General features: G+C 36.0%; 1 protein-coding gene and 1 long non-coding RNA gene across 4 annotated transcripts in view; one reads left to right on the top strand and one right to left on the bottom strand.

Annotated features, from left to right (window-relative positions):
- The window catches only part of LOC113444494 (alpha-2-macroglobulin-like protein 1), a 117,017-nt gene that overhangs the window by 20,759 nt on the left and 84,012 nt on the right, over positions 1-12,246 (top strand). For all 3 annotated transcript variants that reach the window (XM_087926062.1, XM_026713280.2, XM_087926064.1), the window contains exons 8-10: positions 6,252-6,333; positions 7,338-7,461; positions 11,371-11,485. In XM_087926062.1, coding sequence (XP_087782188.1) covers positions 6,252-6,333; positions 7,338-7,461; positions 11,371-11,485 — 321 coding nt within the window. The remainder of the gene's footprint in view (positions 1-6,251; positions 6,334-7,337; positions 7,462-11,370; positions 11,486-12,246) is intronic.
- The window catches only part of LOC148127196 (uncharacterized), a 48,821-nt gene that overhangs the window by 7,548 nt on the left and 29,027 nt on the right, over positions 1-12,246 (bottom strand). The window lies entirely within an intron of this gene.

The following is a 12,246-nucleotide window of genomic DNA, read 5'->3' as shown; positions in this document are numbered from 1 at the left end:
CTTTTTGAAGATGGGAACCACATCAGCCCTTTTCCACTCCTCAGGTATTTTCCTGGAGCTCCAGGACTTTTGAAAGATATGGTTCAGTGGTTATGAAATAACATCTGCCAGCTCCTTCATAACTGTGGGATGTAATCCATCAGGTCTTGGTGATTTATATTCATCAAGATCAGATAAGTGTATGTTACCATTTTCTTGCTTATTTTAATTTTTAGTTTAGTCTGTCTTTTACAATTATGTTTTTAATAAGTTGGGCTATAGTTTCTTTTTGCGTAGAAACTGGTGCAAAGAATGAGATAAGCAGTTCTGTTTTCTCTCTGGTGCCTGTTACTTCCTTGCCATCTTCTCTCTTAAGCAGGCCAACATTTTTTCTTGTTATTTATATGTTGAAAGAAACTATTTTTAAATTATTTTTGACTTTAGTTGCAAGTCCTTTTTCATTCTGAGCCTTTGCTTTCTTGAGGTCATCTTTGCAGATTCAGGCTATCTGCTGATATTCTGCCTTAGTTATGTCTCCCTCTCTCAATTTTTTGTACTTATCCTTTTTATCTTTCAATCTGTCAGAGAGATCTTTGTACAACCATGCTGGTTTCTTCTTGGATTTCTTGTTTTTCTTAAATAGATAAGTTTAATAGTTAAATAATAAATAGATATAAAGCATATTATGGTAGGTCTATGATGCCCAGATTATTTACTTATTTTTAAAAAGAGTGTCCTGTATAGGTAGTCCTCAACTTACAACAGTTTGTTTAGTGATCGCTCAACGTCATTGAAAAATGTGACTTATGACTGTTTTTTAAGTTATGACCTTTACAGCATCCCCATGATCAAAGTTCAGATACTTGGCAGCTGGTTCATACTTAAGGCTATTGCAATGGCCCAAGGTCATGTGATCCCTTTTTTGCAATCTTCTAACAAATAAAGTCAATGGGGAAGCTAGATTCACTTAGCAGATTACTCACTCATTAATTGTAATGTTTCACTTAACAACTGTGGCAAGAAAAGTTGCAAAATGGGGTAAAACTCACTTAATAAATGTCTCACTTAACAACAGAAATTTTGGGCTTAATTGTAGTTGTAAGTCAAGGATTACCTTTATAGCAAATTTTCCTTCAAAATGATTGTGATGGTAGTCCTTGTCTAGTGTGTGTTGCTATGATTGCTTTTGAGTCAGTCCTGATGATTATAAGAACAGGCCCCTGCAGTTTTCTTAGCAACATTTAGAAGTGGCTTCAGTACTTTTTTTCCTAGGGCTGAGGGAGATTGACTGGGTTTTGTGCCTCAGTGAGAATGAAAATTCATTCTTCTATTTCCTATTCTGGCACAAAAAATTCAGAATTGAAAAATGGAGATTTTTTTCAGCTAAGAAACTGTTCTCATTCTTCACATATATATCATTAACCCCGATTTGCCTCTGGTACTCTTTCAATTTGTGCAAGAAGAAAAATGAGACTAAAAACAAAATGGAGAAAAGTAGGCAAATTCATTTGAAAAAAATATTTTTAGGAATTATTCATATTGAATTGTAGAGGATGATTTAACTTTTAAAATTATAAAAACAATTTAGTGTGTGTATTGTTTCTCCCCCCACCCCTAGATATTTTTGCCTTATTCTATAACAGAATCTTATCTAATCTATCATTTATTTTATTTTATTTGGTTTGTCAATTGGTTACAAGATAATAGGTATAAGTAAAAACATAGTTATGAATAAATAGATACATATAAGAATAAAAGAAACAATAGGACAGGGACGATAGGCACATTGGTGCGCTTATGCACACCCCCTACAGACCTCTTAGGAAAGGGATGAGGTCAATGGTAAACAGTCTAAGGTTAAAGTTTTGGGGGTTTGGGGAAGAAACCACAGAGTCAGGTAGAGTATTCCAGACATTGACCACTCTGTTGCTGAAGTCATATTTCCCGAAATCAAGTTTGGAGCGATTAACCTTGAGTTTATATCTATTGTTTGCTCTTGTATTGTTATGGTTGAAGCTGAAGTATTCATTGACAGGTAGGACATTGCAATGTATGATTTTATATACAATACTTAGATCGGACCGAAGGCGGCGTAGTTCTAGGTTTTTTAGGACTAGAATTTCAAGCCTGGTGGCATAAGGTATTCTGCAACGAGTAGAGGAGTGGAGAGGAGGACTTTCTCATCTGTGTTAATATCAGATACGTAATGTGGGTTCCAGACTGATGAGCTGTATTCAAGTATTGATCTAGCAAATGTTTTGTATGCTCTAGTTCAGGGGTGGGCAAACTTTTTGGTTCGGGGGCCTCATTGACTTTTAAAATTTGACAGACGGGCCGCCACCTGGTGTCAAAATGCCTGTCATTACAAGTCAAAATCAAATGAATGCAATCATTCAATCATTCACATCAAACCTTAATTCTGTACCAATCTTCGGTGGGCCGGATTAAAAAGACCAACGGGCCGGATGTGGCCCGCGGGCCGTAGTTTGCCCACCCCTGCTCTAGTTAGTAGTGTAATATTACCAGAGAAAAACTATGTAAGGTTAGGTTAACAACTCTTAATGCCTTTTTGGCTATGTAGTTACAGTGGGCTGAGATGAGTAGTCAAAGATCCTTGACAGAGTTTGGATCATCAACAAGGTCTTGACTATTCAGCCTGTATTTTATTTTCTGATTTTTTTTCCAATATGTAAGACAGAGCATTTATTTGTTGAGATTTGAAGTTGCCATTTGTTTGACCATTCCGATACATAGTCAAGGTCTTTTTGAAGGGTAGCAGTATTGTCTGTGGTGTTGAATAGCTTTACATCATCAGCGAAGAGAATGCAGTTGCTCTTGATATGATCACAGAGGTCATTTATGTAGAGTATGAAGAGAGTTGGTCCTAGAACACTGCCTTGGGGGACACTACTGTTGACAGGTACAGAATTTGATAGGACGCTCCCAATTTTGACCATTTGTTGTCTGTTTGACAGGAATGCTTCTATCCAGTTATGCAGGTGTCCAGAGATACCATAAGATTTTAGTTTTAGGAGTAGTTTGTCGTGTACCACTGAATCAAAGTCTTTACAGAAGTAAAGCCTTTGCCCTGATCGAGTTGTGTAGTCCATATGTTTCTGCAGTGAAAGAGTTGCAGATTACAGGATAGTTTTTTTCTGAAACCAAATTGTTTATTAGAGAGTATGTTTGTCTCTAAATGGAGGATAATGAATTGGTTAATAATTGATTCCATGACTTTACAGGTGATGCAGCATAAAGAGATTGGTCTGTAATTTTCAACTAGGCTGGGGTCTCCCTTTTTGAAGATGGGGATGACTGTGGCTTGAGACCATAGGTTTGACAAGGAGCTGGTCCTGAAAGATTTTTCAAAGATTATGCTTAGAGGTTCGGCTATGGCAGTGGATAGCTTTTTGAAGAAGTAGGCACATATTCTGTCCGGTCCAATAGATAGAGATGGTTTTAGATTGCATAGTGATTTTTAAACGTTGTCTTCTGTGAAATCGATATGTACTGGATCTTTGTAGTTGTCTGTGGTTCGACTAGGAAATATTGGGCATGATCCATTGCTGTTTACAAATATTGTGCCAAAGGATGTGTTAAAGAGGTTGGCTTTAATGGTGTCGTCATTGCAGTCTTTACCATTAGGTCCTTTCAGGGGTGGGATGGACCTTGAGTCTTTTAGTTTGTTGTTTACAAAATTGTAGAAAGCGTGGGTGGAATTGGTGCATAGAAGGTTTTCCTCTTGTTTAATGTGATAATTGGTGCATTCAGTCTTTATCTGGTGACATAAATTTTTGTTTCGGCTTTTGAAGTTGGCAATGTGACCAGATTTGTTTTTCCGCCAAAGTGATCTCTTTTTGGATTGAAGCTTCTGTTAGTGATTGGGGGCAAACCCCCAAAAACAGAATGTGCAGCAGCAGTCAAGCCAGGCAGCCAAATGAGAGAGGAAGGGCCCTAGAGTTTACACACACTGATGACAAACACTGTTTTTTTTGTAGTTTAAATAGTTGTTTAATCCAATTAGAGTTTAAACATTGTCAATCAGTCTATATGTCATTCACAAATATATCCATTCAGTAACTTAGTCCATTCACTAGTCAGTTCTATATCCTTATCTGCTTGTAAAGATATCTTAACCTCTGATACCTTTCCTTTTGAAGACAACGCTGAGTATTCACAGGATATCAGCACATCAATGAAATAGTCCTTTCGTTCAGGTATTCAAACAGTTGTAGCAAACAGTAGCAAACAAACAGTAGCAAGCAGACAAAACAAGCAGAGAGCAAGCAGAGAGATTACGTTTCTCTTACTGCCTTTTATTGCCGTTTGTAACCGCACCCTTAATTAGTTAATTACAAGCAGTTTGGTGCTTAAAGTTACAAGTTACAAACACCCAAACCTTGGTTTATATATTTATTCACCCAAACTTAGTTGGTGTATCAATGTTATACCCAACAGCTTCCTTATTGTTATGGGTAATCTGTTTTTTCTGGGTTTTTTGAGTTATTTTTGCTTTATATAGTTTGATGACTCTTTTGACTTTGAGTAAAAATATGTTGTAATGGTCTTCTATAGTATTGCATCCAGTGAATAGAAATTGCCAATCAAGGGATGAGAGATCATTATCTACAAGATCATAGTTGCCATTTTTGAAGTTATAATTGGGGATCACATCGTTGTGTTGATTTTTGTGTGGATGTATGTTGAGACAAAAGTCAATCATGCTGTGGTCACTGTTGGAAAAGGGTTCTTTAATTTGTATTCCGTAAATTGAATTCAAACTATTGCAGAAGATGAGATTGAGGCAGTTGTTAAGTCTAGTATTATTGGTTACTAGTTGTTCCAGTCCCAGGTTTGTTACAGCATTGTAGAAGGTTGCATGTATGGGTTCAGTTTTACATTCGTTTAGGTTTACATTCATTTTACATTCGTTGAGGTAGATTGAAGTCACCAAGAAAGATAAAAGTGTGTAGGCAGGATGTTGCCCATGTTAGTAGTGAATTTAGCTTGTTTACATGTTCGATGTCATAATCAGGGGCTCTGCAACATAGTAAGAACTGAAATGTGATATTTAAGGACAGTTCACAGATGATGGTCTCAGGAAGAGCAAACTCCTGGGTTGAATGTTTTTTAGATGTAAGGACTTTTTATAGAAGATAGCAACACCACCCCCTCCATTCTCCATCATTCTCCATTTACATTCTTGTGGAAATTCTAGGACAGGGTGTCAAAGTCAAGGCCTGCGGGCCGGATCTGGCCCACGGGGGGTTAAATCTGGCCCAGAGGACCAGCCTGGAAATATCAAAGGACCGGCTCACAATGCCTTTGCTAGCCAAAATGGGCCGTGGGGGAGCGCACCTCTTTTCAGCCTTTCTGTCCTCCTGCAGCCCTCTGCCGATTAAAACGGGCCACGCAGATGCCTCATGAGGACCTCTACAATGCTGATCTGGTCCTTGAAGAAATCCAGTTCGACACCCCTGTTCTAGGAGCTGAAGTTCCAAGTGTACCAGCATTCAAATGGCTGGTATTTTTTACAGTTGTTACCATTTTTACACTAGTGAATGTACCACTGAACCACCACTGTGGCAAAGTAAAATTGTTTTTGATGCTACGCTAAAAAGGACCACAGCTAATATTCGATTTTTATTTAAATAAATACATTATTTGTATTTTAGACAATTAATGCCATGTATAATTTGCCTCTTAATTGTCATCTTTACAAGGCAAGGTCTACTAATTGCTGAGATAGATTTCTCTTGGATATGTAGCATGTGATCATATCCTAAGAGCTCTGGAGAGTAGATGGAGCCAATAAAAGCAAAGAAATTCCAAGGACAATCTTCTTTGATCTGCAATGCACAAAGATCTTAGGGAAAATGTATTTAAAATATGTTAACCTAAGAAGGCCCTAAAGACTAAGTTCTCTCTTCTGGTTTCATAGGCATCAAATAAGCTGTCTCTGTTGTTCAGAAAAAAATAAACTTTTGAATATGTCTAATACTGACATTTATGTAATGGTGAATTCTATAAGTCAATGCTGCTGGATAGGATATATTTCTGTTTATCCATCTTGACTTCTAGGACATTTAGAAACAGAGACAACTTCATATTTTTATCATGTTGTCTCTTTTTCCTAAGCTTAAAATCCCTAAACTTTCATGATGGGATTTGTACTAACTCTAGACCATGATTGTGGTTGTACGTGATTGATTCCTCTTTATATGAACTAAATTTTCCATTTCCTTTCTTCTCTGGTTTATTGGATGTTGCAGAGTTGCCTAAGTTTGAAATTTTCTTCAAGTACCCATCACTGATTCCTATTTTAGAAGTATTTCAGCTTAATGTCTGTGGAAAGTAAGTAAAACCTGAAAGTAAACTAATCTTTCTCTTCCCCTATAAAGCAAGACATCAGGCTTTAATATTATCTTTGTGAGCAAGAATGCCTCTGGGTTACATGGACACTTTTGAAATGTAACCTGAAGTAGTAAGGTAAAATAGGTTAGGAAGTAGTTTTATCAACTTTCTTACTAGTTGTTGTTATCTTTGGCTACTAAATGGCAATCATCATTTTGAACCCTCATAACCATGGTTCAAAATATTTGCCTTCCTCTCCTGTAAATGTGTTACAGATGGTGATTTCAACCTTTTTCAACCAAGAGCCTGTAACAGGGATTTCCATTTTATTGCATTGCCATTATGTCATTCTCTCCCTCCCTCTCTCTCCCTCTCCTCCCCCCTATACAGGGTGTGTTTATAATGTCACTGTTTCTATCTTCTATCTACAGTTCTTCCTACATCTTTAGAAAGCAGAAATCAAAAGAATGTATTTTTATTTAAATTTACACTAATTTGAAGATGTTATATGTTTGTTTCATGCTCCTTAATTGAAGAAGGGCCATATAGCTTGTGCCAATCTAATGTGGAAAATTGCTCTTATTCTCATAAATTATTAAGCTACCAAATATTTTTGTTTTTTGTTTTTTTAAAGCTTCAGACTTTCTTCCATGTCAGATGTTTGTGGCACTGCATTTACAAAGATGCCCCATCATTTGCAGATAGGCATTTTCTCTCATGTCTTTCAAACTTTTAAAATTAAAAACATAATATTGTGCTTTGACCTGTCCATTGAAGGCTCCTTCACGATAGGGCAGAACATGAGTTTTCTTCTGGACTTCCAGAAAACCACCAGAATTAGTCTAGGTTTGAGTATACTTAGACTCACCAGGGTCAGCTGAGTTAATTTGAGGGAGTGGTTACAGTTTAGTTCCTGATACATTCAGGATTTCCCCTGATGCAGCACAAAAACGTTATTTAACACTCAAGCATATTTCTTCCATTCTTCCATTTGTTTCTCGCAGGTACACATATGGAAAACCTGTTCAAGGTAATGTGTCTATCACCTTGACAAGGAAACCATCAGAAGCTTTTGAAACAGTTACAAACATAACTGTGCCTAAGATTGTAAAAGAATACAGAGAGCGGGTAAGTCTTTGTGGTTGTCTTTGCAAGGTTTGGATAAATTACTTCTTTCTTTGGTTTACAGACTGAAGGTTTCATGTTACCCTTAATCCCCAAAGACAAAGACAGCATGTGGAAAGGAAGACAGCTACATAGAGCGGGCCAGTAGGCCAACATGGAGGTTTACTTAGTATGTTTTATAATCTTTGGGATTAGCATACATTGAATAAGAAATAAAGAGGAAAGCTTGCTAATATTGAGGCAAGATATTTATTAGAAAATCATTGTTTTTCAGAAAAAGTCTTCTTTAGAGGCCATTTTTTTCTTCAAAATATATATTGTTAGATTTGTATGCCTTCTCCATCGGAAGTTAATACACCTACACAGACAAGCACATAAAAATGCAAATGTATACATGAGAGTGAATTATATAAAAAAATAACTAATAGAATAACTTGAAAGTTGAAAACCTGTGACTCATTTACTCTATTCCTACTCTATTTACTCTACTCTAGCATGCAAAATACTGAAAAAGAGTAAAATGAAATGAACGAAAGAAATTAAAACCAGAGATAAGAGAAAATGAAATAAAATCTGACAATGAATCCTTTTTAACGGTTTTCAAATTTCTTTTCCATCAAGATTTCTTTTATTTTATCTGCTTCTATTAATCTTAATTCTTTTTTGGTTATATTATTTCCATTTACTGTTCATTCAATTTGTATAGCCATCCAACTCAAAGCAGTGACTCTGAAATATATTTTTCATAGCTCTGATTTATTTTGCAAATGATTCTCCTATTTTTCCTCACTTACAGTCTCTTTCACTTAACATTTCTTCTCATATTTCTTATTAGCAAAATTCCACACATTTCTTTCTCTCCCACATTCAAACCTCTTATCTTATATCCTTCTCTAACTCTCACAATTTTTCATTATGAATAATAATAACTTCTTAATTCATCCCTTTTTTATATGTATGCATAGACCTATGCTTAAACCATGCATTTGAAGTAAACATTTAGAAGATACAAACTCCCGGTAGTCTTTGTTTACAACTAAAGTTTGGACCAACAACTCGGTCATTGTGAAGTGGTTAGTAAGTGAAACAATGACTGTTCTTATAATCTTACTTCAGCTTTCCTTTACTTTATAGGCCTGCAAAGATTGTAAATGTGAAAATTGGTTGTTAGTTACTTTTTCATCCCAGTCGTAACTATGAATGGTCACTAAACAAAGCAACTGCTAAATAAGGCCTACCTTATTCATTCTTTCATTCATTCATTCTTGAGTTTTCAAATGGCTCAGTCATTTATTGTTTTCTCTTGTTTAATTCCTACCACCCAATAATGTGTTCTAAAATGGAAATTTACCCCTGAATCATATTCATTCAAAATATTGTTTGATTGGTCCCAAAGCTAATCTGATTTTTTTTTTGTTTTCTGCTACTCAGCACTTTAATTTTTCATTTTTCAATGGAGCATAAATGCCTTAATTACCAACCAATGCATTCCTATTTTCATATGCACTCATAAAACCTAGATGACACCAGTTCATACTTTCTAACATACATTTTAGCTGTTTCACTTATAATTAAATCTGTATCTTCATTTCTTTGCATGTTTTATCAACTCCATTCCATAAACACAAGACACCTTTATACATATTGATGACATCCTTTTCCTTTTTTAGGTATATAAGCATACAACATGAATACTTTTTTCATTTAATTTATTAAATCATGCTGTTTACTATTTCTTTTAACATTCACAGTCTTTCATATCTCATTGACATTGCCAAATGGATACACTGATATTGATGTCCACCTTCTGTCATAGCTTTAGTCAACTAGAATGTTCACATCAAGCTTTTTAGTCAAATGGAAATGGCACACATTAGTCTACCAGCCTTAGTTGTATCTATACATCATTTCTTGCTAATGATCAGTTTTACTGTATTTTGACCAGTATGCCACCAACACAACCATAGCCTAGTTTTACCCTAAGGACTCTCACACTGTTCTATGAAAGTTGACGTCTCTGATCAAGAGACCATTTTGTAAACCTAAAAATTATTGTCCATTAGCTAGAAGTAAGATACTCAGGATCCCCTAGGATTTTGAGAGATGTAAAGGGTTAAGGCCCCTGAAGATAGAATTGAACATAATAAATATGTTTGTCAGAACATTAGAAGGATTAACGCTAACACTAACTCATTCTTTTGCTTTTTGGTGCTATTCACCTTTTAAACTATACTGGTACCTATAGTCATACTCTCCCTAAACCTAAACTCTCTATAATGATTGAAGGATGGCTGGATTATGTTTTGTGGTAGCAAATTCTAGACTTTAAGTATGCTCCATAAACATAACAAAAATTATTGTTTTTTTATTTGACTTGGGATATCTTACTAGCTCCATTTATAAATAATGTTATATGTTTTGATAACGTCCTTTTCCCTTCTGTACTTCCTTTTTTAAGGTAAAAAACTTAAAGAATAGAAATCTGGTTTATCTGAAAATTCTTCAAGTCTCTTGACCAAACTAACTGCACTTTTCCTTTCTAACTCTGCAGTGAAGGGTGCTGAACAGAATCTAATACAGCATTGCAAGTTTAGTCATATAAAATATTTAGAGAGAAGCACTATTGCTTTCTTAATAGCTCTAAATACAAAGTACCATTTTGCAAAACTGTAAGATCTTCCACCAAGATATTATATATGTTGCCTAAAATGGCAAATCTGCACTTATTCTCCACTCGCTTGTATAGTTAGAAAGTGTATGAATTGACATGTCATTTTTATCTATTTTCACATTGTTTTATAGTATTGGATTAGGCCAGATTATGCATTTCACTGAAAAACTTTATATTAATTCTTCTTCAAGGGTGACTACAGGTAGTCCTCTATTTACAACAGTTCATTTAGTGACCAAAGTTAAAATTGCATTGAAAAAAGGGATGTATGACTGCTTTTCACACTTACAATTGTTGCAGCATCCCTATGGTCATGTGATCAAAATGTAGACTTTTGACAACTGATTCATATTTATGATTGTTGTAGTGCCCCAAGGTCATGTGATCACCTTTTGCAGCCTTCTGACAAAGTCAGTGGGGAAGCCAGCTTCACGTAACAACGGTGTTACTAACTTAACAACTTAACAAAATGTAGGAAAGGTCATAAAATGAGGCAAAATTCAGTTAACTATTTCACTTAGCAACAGAAATTTGGGGCTCAACTAAGTCGTAAGTCGAGGACTACCTACATTTCTAAAAAGACTTGCTAGTGCAGTATTGCAGGCTAGTTCTACCGACTGCCAGCCATTTGATCCTGATTGGCTCAAGGTTGAGTTGGCCTTCCATCCTTCCAAAGTGGGTAAAATAAAGACCCAGATTGTTGGGGCAATATGCTGAATCTGTAAACCAATTAGAGCAAGCTGTAAAGCAGCAGTCCCCAACCTTTCCAGCTTTGTGGACCAGTTGGGGGGGTGGGATGGTTCCGTATGGCTGATAAGTGGAGCTATGCATGCATGTGTGCTCACCCATTGTTTGCATAGCCTCGTTCCAAATGGGCCATGGCCTGGAGTTGGGGACTCCTGCTGTGAAGCACTAGGTAGCAGTACATATTGCTATTAGATTGTCTTACTGTTCCATTTGAGCCTACACTTAGCCTTTGGTGTGCTTATATGGTTGGCATAAGTTTGAAAAGGAATGTGTGTGTCAAAGATAGATCAGATACTGAAACATTTTTGTTCCCACAATGCTGCTGGGCAATTCAATGTATATTTAATGGTACAACAACAGCATTGTAGTTCAAAGAATATCTAAGCAGTTCTGAGTAACTGATATGACAAAAAAAAAATCACAATTCACCTGTCTAATGAATTAGGGTTACAGCTGTGCTAATCATTATTCCTCTTTTGTTTTTATAACTGAAGACAGACAAAAATGGTTGTGCCACTTTTATTATTAATGGGATTGACATTAATCTGTTTGGAAAAGGCTACAAGAACCTGATAGAATTATCTGCAATTCTGAAGGAGGAAGGAACAGGTACAAGGAAATGCAATGTTCAGTGTTGTTCTAAAATTCATTTTTGCTTTATTTCTGAGTTTTTAGCCATCACATGTATATTTGTCCATGCAAATCCCTCGTGGGATATAACAAAAAGGGAATACCACTATTTATTTATTTTAAAGATTTCTGTGGTTGCCCATCTTAAAACAACTCTGGGTGCAAATGTGATAACCACTGTAACCACCATATTCCAAGGGTCTGAATTTTCCCTTTTAACAGACATCAGAATAATAGAGTTAGAAGGGACCTTGGAGGTCTTCTAGTCCAACCTCAAATCTATAATCCATAATTTTTGTAATGATGTAACCAAAACTGGATGCAATACTCCAAATGTGGTCTTACCAGGGCCTTATAAAATGATACTAACATTTCAGGTGATCTTGATTGTAACACTCTATTAATGCAGATTGCATTAACTTTTTTGATGGCTGCCACACACTGCTGGCTCATATTTAAGGGATTGTCCACTAGGACTGCAAGATCCCTCTCACAGTTACTGTTAATGAGCAAACTTTCAGCTAATCTATGCCTGTACATATGGTTTTTCTCACCACTGAATTTCACTTGTTAGATAGGTTGTTCAAGTCTGTCGAGATCCATTTGGATCCTTACCCAATCTTTTCGGATGTTGGGTATTCCTGCCAGCTTGGTGTCATCTGTAAATTTGATGAGTTTCCCTCATCTAAATTGCTTATGAAGATATTGAAAAGTACTGTGCCTAAGGCAGAAACTTGGGG

Source organism: Pseudonaja textilis, chromosome 2, assembly GCF_049901715.1.
Source record: "Pseudonaja textilis isolate UNSWEBS1 chromosome 2, rPseTex1.2, whole genome shotgun sequence".
Classification (NCBI taxonomy): domain Eukaryota; kingdom Metazoa; phylum Chordata; class Lepidosauria; order Squamata; family Elapidae; genus Pseudonaja; species Pseudonaja textilis.
Note: the sequence above shows the minus strand (reverse complement) of the source record. Positions and strands in the feature narration are given on the sequence as shown.